A 19,988-nucleotide genomic window follows, 5' to 3' on the forward strand; every position below is an offset into this window, starting at 1 on the left:
GCTCACACTGACTCCAGCACTGGAGCAGCCTGTCATGGGGAGCAGCGAGGGGGTGTGGGGGGCGGGCACTGACCCTCTCCAACCCAGCTGTGCAGGAGATTCCAGCAGGGAAAATGGGTGCCCGGCTAACACCCAAGTTGAGCCTTGACTTTTTTTTATTGGATTCTGTCTTGGGATTGGGTTCCACTGAACTTCTAAGACTTGCGGTGATTATCTCATCAAATACAATAGCGTATGGCACTGATTATTGTCTGCTTTTGAACAGGAGCTGAGGAATGACCTCAATGCTGTAGACCAAAAGCCTGAGGACTCTGTGTGTTTTACATTAATGATCACACTAAAGCCCACTGTGCAATGTACCTACTCAAACAAACCCTGGGTTAGCTGACCATTGACACCATCTGATAATGATAGTGTGTTTGGGATCTGAATAGGTTTTCATTCTCCCACATGCACACGGAAGTGCTGGAATAACTTGGCCTAGCAAGAAATTATACCAGGGCTTTGTGACAAATTCAGTGTAGTAGCTCATGGCATTAACCTTCCACTCATCCCCGAGTTCACATGTGCCTCTTCCATTCAAAAGACCAAGAGCTTGGGAAATTCAACTCTGCCGCATGTCCATCTGAGGACTGGGGATATTAAACTTATCTTCAGGTACAGCTGTGGTGGAGGATGAATGGGTTGATTTATGCAAACTGTGTAGTGGTGATGGAATTTTTCTTGAACATTGATCCTCATGTTGTGCTTTGCAGATGGGAGTGTGTTTTCTGGGGAAATGCACACACACTCCCAAAGACATCCACAATCATTCCATATAGACTCTCTCCTCTGTCCCTCCCCACCTTCCATGACACTGCTGCTTCCAGCGATGACAGTAGCATGGTTAGAGTGGTTTACTGGATCTTAGCATTCTTTTAAACCAAACTTCCCAAATCTCATTTCTGGCAGACAGCTCAAACCAGAGTGGCTCTTGAACAAAGGCAGGCAAAACAGTGCCATCTTTGCAACTCTGATATTTTGAACCTAAACAAAGAGATGATCCCAGAATACGTACGTTCGGCCAGTGTGTCTGGGTCCCCCTCCATCTAGAGAAAAACAAAACACTATGAGGATCAGACCAGGCTGTGTCCTGTGTGCACAGGTCTTCTCTTCACTTGTTTATGTTAAAAAAACAGATGGTAAATAGTACTTGAGACAATGGCCCCGATATCTAGAAGACATTCGTGGAAAGGCACAAGATTTTTGTGCAAGATTTTCAATTATTTTTGTTTGACAATTCCAAATTTTTCTCAAGAAGAAGGCATTTCTCTTAAGGAAAATGCCTGTTGACACACAGTTTGTAAGTGTGGATGCCATCTGAAACCACTCTTTAGTTGATAATGAACGCTGACATTTGCCCACCAAGAAATTCTGTCAGTCACCTATAGTGTACATGGTGAGATGTATACATCTTAATTCAATTGAAACAGAGAAACCGAGAGAAATAAAATTTCCTTTTCAGAGGAAAGAAGACGACTTTACCATGTCAACTCCTGTGGCTTCCTCAGAGACTGTCTGCCCTGGCATATGCTCCTCCAGGTCTTCCAGGTCACCTAGGAAACAGAGTCGCTATAAGCACATGAGCTCCACTGAGTGAATCCCTCAGGTGGTCTTGGAGCTGTGGACACGGGGCTGGCGTGTGTGGAAAGGTGTGTTCACAGCACAGACTCAGCTGCTGCCGGTCCATCCTCCATGGTGGAGAGGGAAGGCAAATGGCGAAGGAAGGCACCAGGAAGGTCTCAGAAGACAGAGCCTTGGGTCCTCTAGCTAAGGCAACCTCTTTGAGATGAAGTAACCCATCTCAAACAGGGCACACCACACAGTGTTTCCCTGGAGCATCGACGGCTTCTCCTTCCTAATCTGACCTGAGCTAACTTGCCCTCCCTTCTTGATCCCCTAGAGGTCATTTCCTCCCCAGGATCCACATGTCCTACTGCTGTGTATTTTGTCCCTCCTAGAATTATTATTATTATTATTTTTGAGATGGAGTTACTCTCTTCTTGCCCCGGCTGGAGTATAATTGTGCAATCTCAACCCACCACCACCTCTGCCTCCCAGGTTCAAGTGATTCTCCAGCCTCAGCCTCCTGAGTAGCTGGGATTATAGGCATGCATCACCATGCCCGGTTAATTCTGTATTTTTAGGAGAGATGGGTTTTCTCCATGTTGGTCAGCCTGGTTTCGAACTCCTGACCTCAGGTGATCCACCAGTCTTGGCCCCCCAAAGTGCTGGAATTACAGGTGTGAGCCACCACGCCTGACCAGAATATTCTGTACTAGAAACAAAGCAACCTTTCTTCAATGAGGAGATTAATTCTATCAAAATATTCTATGTATTCACTAACCTTTTGTTTTAAAGAAGACTAAACCAAGATTTGAAAATACTCAATTATCCTACCATTTAAAGATGACTGCTACTTGGCCCGTGATGTTTGTCCTTCTGCTCCTCCTTTTAACACAGTGTGTGTGTGCCATGGGACCTGCTGCTGCTCATGCTCACACTGGCTCCAGCACTAGGACAGCCCATCATGGGGGCAGCGGGGGGGGCGGGGTGCTGAACCTCTCCAACCCAGCTGTGTAGAAGAGTCCAGCAGAGAAGATGAGCACCAGGATAACACTCAAGTTTTTCCTTCGGTTCTTATTTGGTGCTGTGTCTTGGGGGTGTGTGCTGAACTGCAGCATATGTAAGGCTTGTGGAGTTTATGCCATTAAATACAATATAACATGCCTGATTATTTTCTGCTTTTGATCAGGAGATGAGAAAATAACACAGCACTGCAGCCAAAAGCCTGACCTCTCAATGTCTGTTTCCCATTTGTCACCACACCAAAGTCCACTGTAAAATGTACTTATTCCTACACTGAGTTACGTGACCATTGAGACAATCCTATATGAGAGACAGTGTTTGGGATTTCTGAAGGCCATCCAACTTCCATATGCACACATAGGTGCTAAAACTCTCTGGCATAACAACAAATTATACCTGAACCATGTGATTACTTCAGAGTAGTAGCCCATGGCATCAACCTTCCACCCACTCCTGAGTTCACCTCTGCCTCTTGCACTGAGGAGATAAAGCGCTTGGCAAATTCATCTCTGCACTATCTCCAACTGCGTACTGGGGATATTAAACTGGCCTTCGGCTACAGCTGTGGTGGAGGATAAATGGGCAGATTGATGTTAAGGTGTGCAGTGGTAATGGAATTTTTATTTACAACACTCATCTTTGTGTTGAGCTGTGCACATGGAAGCATGCTATCTGGAGAAATGTACACATCCTCCCAAAGACATTCATAATCACTATACACAGACTCTCTCCTCATACCCGCCCCCCACCCTGATGCACCTCATTGGATTTCATAGAATGACACGGCAGCTAACAGAGACTACGTAGGATGGTCACCACTCGTCAGTACACTCTTAGAAATTTCTTCCCAAACCTCATTTTCCAATAGGAAGCTCCAATGAGAGTGGTTCTCCAGAAAACGCAGGCAAGAACGTGTCACCTTTCTCAACACTAAGATTTTTCCTTAGCAAAAAGGCGATCCCAGAATACGTACCATTGGTTTGGGTGCCTGCGTCTGCCTGCGTTTAGAGAAAGAAAAACACCATGAGGGTAAGATCATGCTGTCTCTGTGCACAGGTCTTTTCTAAACTTGGTGCTATTAGAAAACCAGATGGGAAATTCTGGTGGAGGCAATGGCCACAAAAATAAAGCCTAGAGAACATCTGTAGAAAGGCACCAGGTTTTTGTGCAAGATTATTTAAAATTTATTTTGGTTGCAAATTCATAATTCTCAAAAAGGTTTTTCTCCTGAGGACAATGCTTGCTGACATAGTTTGTAACTGAAGCTGTCATCTATGAATGCCATCTTCAATCGGTTCTTAGTTAGTAATGAATTCTCATTTTACATTTTCCCACCAAGAAATTCTGTAAGTCATGTATAATGTACATGGCAGTAAGATTTTCCTATCTTTATTCAAGTGAAATTGAAAGAAACCTAGGAAAATGAAATTCCCCTTTCAGACAAAAAAAGAACAACTTACATGGGCAACAGTGAGGAGACTCTGATTGGATGCTTCAGGTAGATATTCTGCTACAAACTCCTCTAGATGATCTAGGAGAAATAGGGTAAGTGTCACTGCATGGATTCCGCTGAGGGAATCCCTCAGGTTGTATTGGGTGGTGTGGACATGAGGCTGGCATGTGTGAAGAAGGTGGGCTACCCCAGACGGAGCCGCAGGCCCTTTCTCCTTGGTGGTGCAGGCAGGCAAATGAGACAACGAGGAAAGCCATGGGAACTAGAGCCTTGGTCCTCTGGCTAACGCAAGCTCAGCAATGGCACTCAGCTGATCTCAAAGATGGCACACCATAGGGGCAGGCTGTGCTTCCCTACAACGTCTCAGGTTCCTCCTTCCTAATCTGACCTGAGCTAACTTGCCCTCCCTTTGTGATCCCTTCTGAGGTCATTTCCCCCTCAGGATCCACATGTGCTGCTGCTGCTCATCATCCCTCCTAAAACATTTTGTATTGCATAAAAGCAACCTTTCTTCAAAAAAATTTAACCTTTGGTGATCAAGCCTGGCAACTACTCTGTGTCTGGCCTGACCCTGAAGTCAAAAAAGCTTATGACTTCACTGAACCTTTGAGTCAAACAGAATTAAACCAAGATTTGAAAATGCTCAGTTATCCTACCATTTAAAAATGACCCGCACTTAGCTTATTTGTCCTTCCACTCTTCCTTTTCAACACGATGTATGTGTCCATGGAGTCAGTTGCTGCTCATGCTCACGCTGACTCCAGCACTAGGACAGACCATCATGGGGGGCAGTAGGTGGGGGCGCTAACACTCTCCAAACTAGCTGTGCAGGAAATCCCACTGGGGTGATGGACACCAGAATAACACCCCAATTCTTCCTTGAGCTCTTATTCTGCACTGTGTATTGGATGTGTGGGCTGAATAAGGGCATGTGGAACACTTGTGGCCATCATGTTATTAAACATAGTAGAATATGTCCCTGATTGTTCTCTGCATTTTTTTTTTTTTGAGATGAAATCTCACTCTGTTGCCCAGGCTAGAATGCAGTGCCATGATCAAGGCTTAGGTGCAGCAAACCACCATGACACATTTATACCGATGTAACAAAGCTGCATGTTCTACACATGCATCCTAGAATTGCAAGCAAAATAAAAACAATAAAAAGAGTAAACCCAGAATACATACCTTCTGATGCAAAGCGTACACTTCTCTGCAAATAGAGAAAAGAAAAACATTATGAGGGTCAGACCACACTGTGGCCTGTGTGCACAGGTCTTTTCTGCATTGTTGACATTATAGAAAGCCCAATGGAAATAGTGAAAATAGTCAACACAAGGGCCCCAAATTAAAGCCTAGAGGGCACGTGGAAAGGCACAAGTTTTCTGTGCATGATTTCCAAGTTTATTTTCATTGCATGTTCATTGCATGATTAGTTTCAAGAAGAAAGCACTTCTCCTATGGAAAATGCTTACTGCCCTAGAGTTTTTAAGTGAACCTGTCATCTTGAATTCATTCTTGCTGGTAATTGACTCTGACTTTACAGCTGCCCACCAAGACATTCTGTAAGTCATCTATAATGTACATGGTAAGATGATCATCTCTTATCTCAATTTCTATGGAAACTAAGAGAAATAAAATTCCCACCTCAGATAAACAAAAAAGACTTTACCTTGACAGAGCCTGGCAATGTCTCCGAGAGTATCTCGGGTGGACGCTCACGTGATGAGCTTTCGTCATGTTCTAGGAAACACAGAGTAATTGTCAGCACGTTGGGTGCACTGAAGGAATCCGTCAGGCAGACTCGTGCTAAAAACACGGGGCTGGCACATGTAGACAAGGGGGGTTAACTGCAAAAATGGACCTCCTGCCAGAACATCCTCCTTGGTGATGAAGCAAGGTCAATGAGACCATCAGGAAAGCCACGGAAGACAGAGCCTTGGCAGCACAGACATGCACTGCTGATGCCATGGCAGTGTCCCATCACTCCCCTGTGCGTTTTGAGGCCTGGGAAATTTCCACTTTCCTGTTGAAATGTGACAATGTCATTTATCTTTCCTGGGTCTACATATGCCTCTCTTGCACTTTCCATTCATTTTATTGAACTTCAGACATTGTTGTGGTAAAACATATACAAAATTTATTATTGTAATCATTCAGTGCACACTTCAGGAACAGACAGACCAGAACCGCAGGGGCAGAGAAGAGAAAACCTCACTGTTTGAGGAGCCCACCCTCTTCTCCCTGACCCTGGATTACAACCCACGCAGGTAACTGGGTAAGTGTGGGAACCCGGAGACTATAGAAAATGAGCAGAAAGTTTTTGCACACTTGTGCTAGATCTCAGAACAGGAATGCAGGCATCGGAACATCACTGGGGCCCAAGATGGGCTTCCCAGAGCTGAGCTCTGGGATGAGAAAGAAGGAGGAGGACACAGTCCCTGCCCTCCCAGTGACCAGCCATGGCCAGGATTCCTCCACCTGTGAGTAGGAGACTACAGACTTTGGGACTGATGATTGCAAGGCTGTCTCAGAGAAACTGATCTCTTATGGATCACACGGGAGGGTTGCAAGGACCACCTAAACTCCAGGGCAGCCCCTCTCCCTTTGTTGAGTTCAGCCTGCCTTAGAGCAAGGTCCCCTCCTCGCCTCCTCCGACACTAGCTTTGGGCAGCTGCCCTGCCTGGGAGCTGAGGCTCCCTCCAGTAAAACGGAACTCTGGGCCAGGACACTCTTGGCCAATAGTAGCTACACAAGGACCACCTGTCCAGCGACTCCCAGAAGCTGATCTTTGTCCCAGCCACAGGGTGATCAAGCCTGGCAACTACTCTGTGTCTGGCCTGACCCTGAAGTCCATCCCTAATGATCATGTCCTCTCTGGGCTAAGTTGAACATTTCAGGAACTCACTCCTGTTCTCTGTCTCTCACTAATTTCTGGTGGTGCCATTGCTGTCAACACACAGGGAGATGGAGAAGACAAGAAACAAGAAAGTAGCTCCTCTGTCCAGGCTTTTGGGAAGATGGCCAATGTTCAGGCCAGCTGTGAAGTTGGAGCTCAACTCCTCCTTCAGATGAGGCTTGAACATTCCGGCCGTGCCCAGGTGATGTAGAACTGACTCTCCTGATGTTGCACCTTGGCTTCCCTCGTGGCTTTGCTGCCCTCATGCCTTCCTTCTGCTCCTCCAAATCATGTTCCTCTGCAGGCCCAGGCCAAGGCTGTAGCCTGCTCTCTCTCACATAGAGCCCAACGGGCAGCTGTCTATGAATTTTTACAGCCCCAATGTTGGTAACATTGATTTGTACCTTTAATCCCTCACAGCAGAAAGCCCCCTGAGTACCACAGAAAACTATATTCTAGAGATTAAAGATGACTAGGGGAATCGGGTTATGAGGAGACAGTTTCTGAGGTTAGTGACGGACATTTTAAAATCACACCAGCCTGATTGTTTTACAATGTGGGATAAGTAATGACACCTACACAGCAATCAAATTTGATTTATACACAATAAGTTTCCACCAAATGCATACTCCAAGAAAAAACTCAAGCTAAATTTGGCTGAGTTTGTATTCCTATTCACCGAAACCAACTGCGTTCACTTGTTTTTTGTTGTTGTTGTTTTTTTGCAACAGCCTTCAGAAACAAACAAGCACCTTTGCCAACAGTCGGTTGAATGGGGACATCGTGGAGCCTCTGCAGTACCACAGTCGAGTTTGCTTTCCCACCTGCAGTGCATGAGCCACCCTCCATCATGCTAGGAAGGCAAGTGCTCACCCTGCCTCTCAGACCCTAGGGCAAACCCCTTGGTTTTCTTTTCATGTTGTAGTTTCTGAGCCGAGCACACAGAAACCATGACTAGGCTGAGGGATACAAGGCTGAAACTCTATATGACCCTGGAATTATCCATTCTGGGCCCCATTATCTTATGGTCAATATGAGGCCTCAATGGAGAAAGTTGGGGTGATTTCACCCCAACCCCACCTGCAGGCTCCTCTCTTCTCAGTTTCCCAGCAGAACTCGCTGTAGCATGAGGCTGCTCCAGGGTCTAAATGCACAGGAAGAAGCCCTGCCCCACTCTCCCTGCTCAAGATGGGTGGTGGAGGGTCAATTCTGAGGGCTTTGGTAGATAAAAGGCTTGTAAAGGAGGGAAGGGGCTAGAGTGAGGTGTCATGACCACTCCAGTGGCAGAGGAAATAGAAAGGCCTGTGAAGAGGTGAGGTTTATTAGAAAATAAAGTATAGCAGGGAATTCCGAATGAAAAAATAAAATCAGCAGAGATCCTGACACAGTCCTGTTCTATGGGTGCGCAGTAAGAATTTGCCTTTGTGTTGACAGGATTTCTTTTAGGTTTATTAAAGTGCCCTGTGCATGAAATAAACTGCAAACATTGGAAGCTTACAAGTTAATCTTTTTTTGTGCCTGCAACAGGACTGCAATGGTGACGGAAATCTCTGTTGAGAATGTGGACGCTAGAAAATCCGGGGATATGTAGTGCGGAAACCCACACACACGCCCCCAGACACACTGACCACGGCACCACATGAATTCACAAAAGACATGAGCAGGCCCCTTGCACGGGATCCCACCCCACCTTCAGAGAACACAGTTGCTCCCGGGGACTGCAGAATATGGCCACTGTTTCTTATCTAGAAAAACCATTTCTCCCATCACAGTCTAGGTCCTCATTCACAACATGAAGCTCAGCTCAGGCTGCCCGTCTACAGGAAAGCCAGTGAGACAGGGCCACATTCCTCAACATCTGGATTACTCATCAGTATGAGAGGGGTTCCCCAATACGTACCACATTGTGGAACTCCCAAGGATGTCTGTAATGACAGAAAATAAATTGCTATGAGCATCAGACCATGCTGTGTCCTGTGAGCACAGGACTTTTCTTCACTTAGTGACATTAGAAAACAAGATGGAAAAACCAGTGTTCAAAGGAACCCCAAAGAAGAACAGAGCAAATCAACTCATACTAAAGACACACATTTTTCTCAGAGGATATTTCCTCTCAAGTCCATGTTGGTTGGCAAGTAACTGATTTTGCTCCAAAGAAAGAACAAAATTAGTAAGGCAAAAGCTCCCTGCCCCACAATGTGTGACTGATGCTGTCATTTTCTCCCACTGTCTTAAATCAAGCCTCAGTGGGGACAGACTCTCACTTACCATTTCCCCCCAAGGACACTGTGTAACTAAGATACATATTGTCAGGTTCTCATATCTTAATTTAATCCAAATAAGATAAAGCTAAGAAAGCAACAGTTTTTTCTCAGACAAATCCAGGTGGCCTGACCTTCATCGCCTCTTGGTACTTCTTCCATATGCTGTATAGGTGGAGCTCCCGTAGTCGCCGTAGTTGCCGTTTCATCTCAACTAGGAGGATACAGAGTGACCGTCAGCACCTTGGTGGTGGTGCTCATGAACAATTCAGTAACACTGCTTGAGGTGGGTTTGGGAGGAGGGTAGCAGGCACAGGAGAGATGCAGGAAGAAAGGGAATCAGGGCCTTTGGCTTCCTAGCTCCAGGCCGCCTCATAAACATATAATAGCCAATCTCAAACATTGCCCACCTCGCAGTGCAGGCTGTGTGTCCCTGGCAGCCTCTTAGGGCTCCTCCTTCCTAATGTGAACTGAGCTAACTTGCCCTCTTATTGATCCCTGCCAAAGTCATTTCCTCCTCAGAATCCACATGTGCTGCTGATCTGTTTATCATCCCTTCTAGAAGATTTTGTACTAAACAAGAAGCAACCTTTCTTAAAATAGGAGATTTAATTCTAGCCAGAAGATTTTATTACTAACTTTCTGTTACAAGGCAAATAAACCGAGATTTGAAAATACTCTATTATCCTACCATTTAACGATGACCCCTACTTAGCATGTGATATTTGTTCTTCCGCTCTTCCTTTTCAACACCATGTGTGTGCACCATGGAGTTCACTGCTGCTCATGCTCACACTGACTCCAGCACAGAGACAGTCTGTCATGGGGAGCAGCGAGGCGGGGCAAGGGGTGGGCACCGACCCTCTCCAACCCAGCCGTGCAGGAGATTCCAGCAGGGAAAATGGGTGCCAGGCTAACACCCAAGTTGAGTCTTGAGATTTTATTGGATGCTATGTGTTGGGATTGGTTTCCACTGAATTTCTAAGACTTGCGGTGATTATCTCCTTAAATACAATAGCGTATGGCACTGATTATTGTCTGCTTTTGAACAGGAGCTGAGGAATGACCTCAATGCTGTAGACCAAAAGCCTGAGGACTCTGTGTGTTTTACATTAATGATCACACTAAAGCCCACTGTGCAATGTACCTACTCAAACAAACCCTGGGTTAGCTGACCATTGACACCATCCGATAATGATAGTGTTTGGGATCTGAATAGGTTTTCATTCTCCCACATGCACACAGAAGTGCTGGAATAACTTGGCCTAGCAAGAAATTATACCAGGGCTTTGTGACAAATTCAGTGTAGTAGCCCATGGCATTAACCTTCCACTCATTCCCGAGTTCACATGTGCCTCTTCCATTTAAAAGACCAAGAGCTTGGGAAATTCAGCTCTGCAGCATGTCCATCTGAGGACTGCGGATATTAAACTTATCTGCAGGTACAGCTGTGGTGGACGATGAATGGGTAGCTGAGTAGCTGGTATTACAGACATGTGCTCCCTGAGTAGCTGGTATTACAGACATGTGCTTCCTGAGTAGCTGGTATTAGAGACATGTGCTCCCATGCCCAGCTAATTTTGTATTTTTAGTAGAGATGGGGTTTCTCCATGTTGATCAGGCTGGTCTTGAACTCCTGACCTTAGATGATCCGCCCTCCTTGGCCTCCCAAAGCACTGGGATTACAGGCATGAGCCACCGTCTCCAGCCAGAACATTTTGTACGAGGTAAAAAGCAACCTTTCTTCAAAGAGGTGATATAATTCTAGCCAAAATATTCTACATATTCACTAACCTTTTGTTTCAAAGAAGACTAAACCAAGATTTGAAAATACTCAATTATCCTACCATTTAAAGATGACCTCTACTTGGCCTGTGATATTTGTCCTTCCGCTCTTTCTTTTAACACAGTGTGTGTGTGTCATGGGGCCCGCTGTTGCTCATACTCACACTGGCTCCAGGAATGGGACAGCCCTTCATAGGTGACAGCAGGTGGAGGCGCTGACCCTCTGTTACCCAGCTGTGCAGAGATTCCAGCAGACGAGATGGGCACCAGGCTAACAGCCAATTGGCTCTGTGAGATCTTGTTGGGTGCTGTGTCTTGGGTATGTGTGCTACTGAATTGGAGCATTTCTAACGTTTCTGGTGATGATCTCATTAAATATAATAGAATATATCTCTGAATGTTCTCTGCCCTTGACCGGGAACTGAGGAATACCCCATCACTTAAGACCAATGGCCTGGCAGCTCCCTCTGTATGTTTCATATTAACGACCGCACCCAAGTTCACTGTACAATGAACCTACTCAAACTCTGGGTCAGCTGACCATTGAGACCATTCTATTGTGGTATACAGTGCTGGAGATCTTTATAGGCCAACATACTTCCACATACACATAGATGCTAAGGACTCTCTGACATGGTGACAAGTTACACCAGGGCCATGTTATAACTTCAGACTAGTAGCCCACAGCATCACCCTTCCACCCATTCCCGAGTTCATCTATGCCATTTCCATTTAGGAGACCAAAAGCCTGAAAAATTCATCTCTACATCATCTCCATGTGAGGACTTGGGATATTAAACTTACCTTCAGCTACAGCTGTGGTGAGGAATGAATGGGTTGATTTTTTGCAAAAATGCAGTAGTGATCAAATTTTGTTTCTAGAATATCAGTCTTTGTGTTGTGCTTTGCATATGGGAATGTATTTTCTGGGGAAAAGCACACAAACTCGCAGAGACATTCACAATCATTCCACATTGACTCATTCCTCCATACCTCCCAACTCTGATTCACAACACCCTCTTCTATCCAAATGACCCTGTTCCTTCCAAGCACCAGAGTCAACGGTCACATTTCTTGACCAGGTTCTTCACTCGTCAAGACAAAAGTGCTTGAGCCACATTTCTGGCAGGAAGTTCAAACCAGAGTGGCTCTCCAGAAAAAATGAGGCAAGAAAGTGTCACCTTTGTCAACACTAGAATTTTTCCTCAGCATAGGGGTGATTCCAGAATACGTACTGTCTCTCTCTGTGTCTTTGTCCACCTGCATTTAGAGAAAAACAAAACACTACAAGGGTCAGACCATGCTGTGTCCTGTGTGCACAGGTTTTCCTTTTCCCTCCCTCCCTTCCTTCCTTTCTCTTTCTTTCTTTTTCTTTCTCTTTCTTTCTTTCCTTTCTTTTCTTTCTTTTTCTTTCTTTCTCTTTTTCTCTTTCCTTCCTTCTTACTTTCCCTTCCTTCTTTCTCTTCCTTCTTCCCTTCCCTTCTTCCTTCCTTCCTGCCTCTCTCTCTCTCTCTCTCTCTCTCTCTCTCTCTCTCCCCTACTCCCTCTCTCCCTTCCTCTCTCCCTTTCTTTGCTGGAATTTCACTCTGTCACCCAGGCTGGAGTACAGTGTCATGATCATGGCTCACTGCAACATCCGCCTCCTGGCCTCAAGCGATCCTGCTCCCTTAGCCTCCCCAGTAGCTGAGATTACAGTAGCCGGTCAGCATGCCCAGCTAATTTTTGTATTTTTAGTAGAGATGGGGTTTCACCATACAAGTCTTTTCTTTACTTGGTGACATTAGAAAAGCAGATGGGAGACAGTGGTTGAGGCAATGGTCCTAAAGCCTCGAAGACACTTCTGGAAAGGCACAAGATTTTTATGCAAGACTTTCAAGATTGTTTTGGTTGTATAGTCACAATGTTGTAAGAAGAAAGCTTTTCCCCTAAAAAAATTCTTTCTGCTATACAGTTCATAACTGAAGGTGTCATCTAAGAATGCCATCTGAGATCATTTCTTACCTGGTAATGACCCTCACATTTTCCCACCAAAATATTCTGTAAGTCATGTATAATGTACATGGTAAGATTTTCATATCTCAATTCAAATAAAATAAAAAAGAGCCAAGAGCAACAAAATTTCCATCTCAGAAACATAAAGAAGAACTTACCGTATGAACGCCCAGGACATCTTCAGATGAAGCTTCCTGCACCAGGTCCTCATCGTAATCTAGGAAACACAGAGTAACTGTCATCATGTTGGTTCCACTGAAGGAATCCCTTAGGCAACCTTGGATGCTAAGGACAGGGGGCTGGCGTGTGTAAAGGAGATGGGTTAAGGGTAGAAACTTGGCTGCCACTGGGACACCCTCCTGGGTGATGAGGGAAGGCAAATGAGACCATCAGGAAAGCCACAGAAGTCAGGACCTGGTTCTCTGGCTAAGCCCCCACACCACTGCGAAAAAGGCAGAGTTCACACAGGGTGGCACACAAATGCACTGCTGATTTCGTGACAGTGTCCCATCACCCCCTTGTGCATTTCGAGGCCTGGTAAATTTCTTTTGTTGTTGAAATGTTATAATGTCATTTATCTTTCCTTGATCTACATATGCTCCTCCTGTACTTATCATCCACTTAATTGGCTTTAAAATCAGTATTGTGGCCAAAATACATCGTATTTATTATTTTAATAATCAAGTGCACACTTCAGGGGCACCAGTGCCATTCACAATTCTGTGCAGTAAACTAAATGTAATCCAAATCCAGATGTCTTACTTTCCACCTTAGGAAACTAGAGAAAAAAGTATAGTGTAATGTAAACCAGGCAACCCTCCTCCCCCAAAATATAACAATATTTGCAGAAATCAATGTAATAGAAATAATAAAATAAAGAAACTCAACAAAACCAAAAGCTGCTTCTTAGAAAAGATCAATAGAATTGGTAAACCTCCAGCCAGGCTAATCACAAAGAAAATACAGAAGACACGACGTACAAACAATATGAATAGAAGAGGAATTATCCTTGCTGATCCCATGATCATTAAGAAAATAATAACAATACTTTCAACAAATCTATGCCTGCAATTTTTTAAGTGCAGGAGTGAAAGTCTGTTGAAAAGTTTGAGAGTAGGAATGACAGGAAGCACAGTAGCCTTTGATGAGAACCAAGCAGGCAACTTGTCAGATTCAAGTGTCTACACCCACAAATTTCCTAGCTTAGATGAAATGGACAAATGCCTTCAAAGGGAGAAACTACCATAACCACCCAAAGGAGAGATAGATAATCTGAGTAGGCCTCTATCATTATAGAATTTAATCAGGAAGTAATAACTTTAAAAAAAAAATGCCCACATAATTGTACTGGTGAATTCTACCTAACACAATGGAAGACATAGTCTTACCAGCAAGTGATCAAAATTCTACATATTTACCCAGCTAAATTAGAAAATTATGTTCATCTTAAAATCTGCACAAGAATGTGGGCAGCTTTATTCATAATTACCCAAATTGGAAGCAGCTGAGATGGTCTTCAGGCAGTGAGTGAACCAACTAACCCTGTTTGATGAAACCAATGGACTATTGTTCACTGATAAGAATTATTAAGCTGTTAAGCTTCAAAACGATACAAAAGATCTTACATGTATATTGCTAAGTAAAATAAATTAGTTATACGTAGCTACATACTCTATGATTCCAACTCTGTAAAATTCTGGAAAAGGAAACCTATAGAGGCAGTAAAATCATCCATAGTTGTCAGGAATCCTCAGAAAAGGAGAGGAATTAGTAGATGCAGCTCAGGTCATGTTTAGGATGTGAAATTATTCCGTCAGGGTGACAAAAGACATTGTCAGTTTGTCAAAACCCATAGGCTGGACAACACAGAGTGAACCTTGATGCTAACCCTAGATTTCTGTTCATAAGAATGTATCACTATTGGCTCAGTCACTGATGCTAACCTTGGACTTCTGTTCGTAAGAATGTATCACTATCGGCTCAGTCATTGTTACGAGCGTTATCACACTCACAAAGACGGGATCACCAAAAAACACTGAGGAAGGTGGGTTTATGGAAATTTTTGTTGCCACTTCCTCCATTTTTCGGTTACTTCCAAACAGTTTGAAGTGATGTCCATTACTTTACAAACCTGGCAACACTGTCTCAGAAAAAGATCCTTTTTAATTAATGTTTTAACAATCAGCAAAATGTCTACAATTTGCACTGAGATGTTATTTACTATTAAAAGTAAACCCAAATCTGGAATGGAAATACACCTTTACTCCTCTGGTTGTAGCACTAGTGATTGACTTAACACATTTAAATATGCACACATGAAATAAAGAATATAGCATCGCAATTTTATAATTGTCTGAAATATGAGACACTGAAGAATCTAGAAATCATATCATGAATGAACTGAATGACTGAATTTCCACAACACCTTCCATTGATTCAACTCTAGGGTATATATGGCCGGGATGCCAGTGATGCCAGTGATAGGTGATTTTCTTCTCACGCTCGCGGTGGCAGACGGTGGATTCCCCCGGCATCCTAGGATACACTATTTCATCCTCGTCACAACACACTGGGAAATGAATTAAAATAAAGACAGGTGTTGGTGTCTTGCCGCAAAAGATCAGAGAAATGACTAATTATTTATTCACAGCTTAAATGTTTGATTCCATTGTTCATCATCTGCAGAGCAAAACCCTCTGAATCTGAGTTGGGCTTCAGAAAGACTTGCACTGTGGGTTGCACGTATAAGTGTGCAGGCAAATGCCTGTATTGAGATGAGACATTACAGAAAGGTAGTAGATTGGAGTGACCCAGAGCATAGGGTCCGGAGCATAGGATCTGAGCTCAGGGACTTCTGAGAAGCTGCTAGAACCTGAGGAAGTTCTATAGATCCCTCTGTGCCTCCTAACGGCCTACGTTATGTTAAAAGGGTAAGAATAGTTAAATGGACCTAAAGCCTTAAAACGGGTGCTTCCTAAGTGCCATAAAGTGTTCAATTATTTCATGTCTGGAAGAATAAGCCAGGCCCTTGGTAGTGGTTAATAGAGAAGCCACTTGGGGGACTCCAGGGCAGTGGAGGCTAAAATTCTTTTCATTCTTGACATGGGTCTCATGCTTTAGAACTCGTGAAAAGTTTTTGTTTGAATTTCCTGTGATGCCCACATCGGCCCAGAGAGATGGGCAGAGCAGGGGCTGCCACTCAGAGTTGACGGTTCAGGGAAGTGAAATGAAGAGATTTGAAGCGACCTGCCTAGGGTCGCAACACTGACGAATGATAGATCTGGGACGAGAATTTGGTTGGTTTTCTGGGGACAGAGATCCCTGAATACCTGAGGCCTCTAAATCATGGCCTGGACCCTGAACCTGGAGCTCTTTCCACTCCCTTTCTCAATCCTCCTGCACCAAGGGCTCTTCAGGAAGGTTGATGTATTTGGAAGAGGTGCTGAGTCCAGAAAAAAGCCAAATCATTTAACGAAACAAAACTCCTGTCTCTAGGTTTTAACTCCTGGGCTAAAATATGGCACTTTCCTGCAAACGAAGCCTCTCTGAGGAACAAATTCAAATGTCTGGTCATCCTACCCATTGCCCTGTATTGTCAGCTGTCTGGCAGTGAGCACCCCTCCATGACCAACTGACCACAGCAAGGGACCAAGTTCTGCTTGGCACCCAAGGTAGTTCGGAACTTAGGACATTCCAAACTAACTACCACTTGATGGCTGTGCCAAGAATAAACTTCCCTTCAACTGAACCATTCTGAAGAAGCAATTAATGGCAATTAACTGAAAATGTGGCCCCCCAGTGGATTTTTCAGCAGTTTATTCTGTATCTAGTCTATGAAAGTGTGTGTGTGGCGGGGGAGGCTGGGTGTGGTGGCTCCCACCTGTATCCCAGCACTTTGGGAGGCCAAGGTGGGCAGATCACAAGGTCAGGAGTTCAAGACCAGCCCGGTCAATATGGTGAAACCCTGTCTCTACTAAAAATACAAAAATTAGCCAGGCATGGTGGCAGGCACCCGTAGTCCCAGCTACTTGGGAGGCTGAGGCAGGAGAATTGCTTGAACCTGGGATGCAGAGGTTGCAAAGAGCTGAGATTGTGCCACTGCACTCCAGCCTGGGTGACAGAATGAGACTCTGCCAAAAAAAAAAAAAAAAAAAAAAAAAGAAAAGTCCAGGCACTGTGGCTCATGCCTGTAATCCCATCACTTTGGGAGGCCAAGGAAGGTGGATCAGGAGGTCAGGAGTTCAAGACCTCCCTTGCCAACATGGTAAAACCCTGTCTCTACTAAACATACGAAAACTAGCCAGGCGTGGTGGCGGATGCCTGTAATCCCAGCTACTCAGGAGGCTGAGGCAGGAGAATTGCTTAAACCTGGGAGGTGGAGGTTGCTGTGAGCCATTATCACACCACTGCATTCTAGCCTAGGCAACAGAGCAAGACTCTTCCAAAAAAAAAAAAAAAAAAAAAATTGGCATTGGAAACAGTGTATTTTCTAGAGAAAAGTATTTGAGGCAAAAATCTTGATAGAAGAATAAAAAAACACAAATTGAGTAATAAAACTCTGAAACATATTTATAAATCTGTAGACAAATAGGAGCTGGGGAAATAAAAAAAAATCAGAATGACATTTAACGTACAGGAAAACTGGCTCATCTGAAGAAATTGCAGTCAGAAGATGGAAATGAACATACATACCTTCGAGAAAACAACTATAAACACATCCCATTGTGAGTCCTCTGAGACAACTAAGCTGCGTTTACTGCCAACGTTCAGTTGCCAGAATGGCAGTTAAAATGAAAGGCAAGACCTATATCATCAGATCACCTCAGCAACAGGTCACAGTAGAATTTTCGCAAGCATCCATGTCACAATATGGGACCCAACTGCTGTGATCTAGACCAGTCCGTTGTCACATCGACAAGGGGTCACTTAGACTCCATGTTTCATTTCAAAAACTGAATCTCAGACACACAGTATTATTCTATGTGTATGAAACAAACATTAAAGGAGGAAAAAGATTTGCCTCTCAAATATATTTGATAGTGAAAATTTCAGGGTAAAGATAAGAAAAGTTAATACATTGAGAATAAAGGGAGATTCCAGGCTTGATGTGAAATGCCTTCCCCACCAGTTTCTACTATTCCTGAGTCACCAGAGAGTCCTAGCTTCAACAATTCTAAACTAGCTCCAAATTACATTTAAAATGCATTAGTGTAACTTCAATTTTAAAGCCAATCTCTAACAATATAATTCATAGTAATAAAAAAAGATATGATTCAGTACAACTTTCCATCACTGTTGATTCATCACAAGTTTTAAGAACTATTAAATCAAATGGGTCATTAATGAGGCACAAAAACTGCATTAATAGGGGGGTGGAGCCAAGATGGCCGAATAGGAACAGCTCCAGTCTGCAGCTCCCAGCGTGAGCGATGCAGAATACGAATGATTTCTGCATTTCCAACTGAGGTACCAGGTTCATCTCATTGGGGATTGTCGGACAGTGGGTGCAGGACAGTGGGTGTAGCGCACCGAGTGTGAGCCGAAGCAGGGCAAGGCATTGCCTCACCCAGGAAGTGCAAAGGGTCAGGGAATTCCCTCCCCTAAGCCAAGGAAAGGGATGACAGACGGCACCTGGAAAATCAGGTCACTCCCACCCTAATACTGCGCTTTTCCAATGGTCTTAGCCAACGGCACACCAGGAGATTATATCCTGCACATGGCTCGGAGGGTCCTACGCCCATGGAGCCTCACTCATTGCCAGCACAGCAGTCTGAGATCAAACTGCAAGGCTGCAGCGAGGCTGGGGGAGGGGCGCCTGCCATTGCCCAGGCTTCAGTAGGTAAACAAAGTGGCTGGGAAGCTCTAACTGGGTGGAGCCCACCGCAGCTCAAGGAGGCCTGCCTGCCTCTGTAGACTCCACCTCTGGGGGCAGGGCATAGCCAAACAAAAGGCAGCAGAAACCTCTGCAGACTTAAATGTCCCTGTCTGACAGCTTTGAAGAGAGTAGTGGTTCTCCCAGCACACAGTTTGAGATCTGAGAACGGACAGACTGCCTCCTCAAGTGGGTCCCTGACCCCCAAGTAGCCTAACTGGGAGGCACCACCCAGTAGGGGCAGACTGACACCTCACATGGCCGGCTACTCCTCTGAGACAAAAATTCCAGAGGAACAATCAGGCAGCATCATTTGCTGTTCCTCAATATTCACTGTTCTGCAGCCTCCACTGCTGACACCCAGGCAAACAAGGTCCGGAGTGGACCTCCAGCAAACTCCGACAGACCTGTAGCTGAGGGTCCTGGCTGTTAGAAGGATAACTAACAAACAGAGAAAGGACATCCACACCAAAACCCCATCTGTATGTCACCATCATCAAAGACCAAGGGTAGATAAAACCACAAAGATGGGGAAAAACAGAGCAGAAAAACTCAAAATTCTAAAAATCAGAGTGCCTCTCCTCCTCCAAAGGATTGCAGCTCCTCACCAGTAACGGGACAAAGCTGGATGGAGGATGACTATGACAAGTAGAGAAGAAGGATTCAGATGATCAAACTTCTCCGAGCTAAAGGAGGAAGTTCAAACCAATGGCAAAGAAGTTAAAAACCTTGAAAAAAGATTAAATGAATGGCTAACTAGAATAACCAATGCAGAGAAGTCCTTAAATGACCTGATGGAGCTGAAAACCATGGCATGAGAACTATGTGACAAATGCACAAGCCTCAGTAGCCGATTCGATCAACTGGAAGAAAGGGTATCAGTGATGGAAGATCAAATGAATGAAATGAAGCGAGAAGAGAAGTTTAGAGAAAAAAGAATAAAAAGAAGCAAACAAAGCCTCCAAGAAATATGGGACTATGTGAAAAGACCAAATCTATGTCTGATTGGTGTACCTGAAAGTGACGTGGAGAATGGAACCAAGTTGGAAAACACTCTGCAGGATATTATCCAGGAGAACTTCCCCAATCTAGCAAGGCAGG

General features: G+C 44.5%; 1 protein-coding gene across 21 annotated transcripts in view; it reads right to left on the reverse strand.

The window, feature by feature from the left end:
• LOC115933189 (protein FAM153B) overlaps positions 1-19,988 on the reverse strand; it is a 59,792-nt gene that overhangs the window by 19,600 nt on the left and 20,204 nt on the right. For 15 of the 21 annotated variants that reach the window (XM_063707044.1, XM_063707043.1, XM_063707051.1 and 12 more), the window contains 11 exons: positions 15,441-15,584; positions 13,174-13,232; positions 12,259-12,283; positions 9,373-9,452; positions 8,878-8,902; positions 5,751-5,821; positions 5,267-5,291; positions 4,089-4,159; positions 3,602-3,626; positions 1,525-1,595; positions 1,058-1,088 (listed from right to left, as the gene is read on the reverse strand). In XM_063707044.1, coding sequence (XP_063563114.1) covers positions 1,058-1,088; positions 1,525-1,595; positions 3,602-3,626; positions 4,089-4,159; positions 5,267-5,291; positions 5,751-5,821; positions 8,878-8,902; positions 9,373-9,452; positions 12,259-12,283; positions 13,174-13,232; positions 15,441-15,549 — 592 coding nt within the window. In that variant the 5' untranslated portion in view covers positions 15,550-15,584. Of the gene's footprint in view, positions 1-1,057; positions 1,089-1,524; positions 1,596-3,601; positions 3,627-4,088; positions 4,160-5,266; positions 5,292-5,750; positions 5,822-8,877; positions 8,903-9,372; positions 9,453-12,258; positions 12,308-13,173; positions 13,233-15,440; positions 15,585-17,707; positions 17,854-19,988 lie in introns of those variants that run through there. The other 6 variants (XM_063707050.1, XM_063707047.1, XM_063707045.1 and 3 more) reach the window with 4 other exon arrangements.

The sequence above is a fragment of the Gorilla gorilla genome, chromosome 4, assembly GCF_029281585.2.
Source record: "Gorilla gorilla gorilla isolate KB3781 chromosome 4, NHGRI_mGorGor1-v2.1_pri, whole genome shotgun sequence".
NCBI classification, from domain to species: domain Eukaryota; kingdom Metazoa; phylum Chordata; class Mammalia; order Primates; family Hominidae; genus Gorilla; species Gorilla gorilla.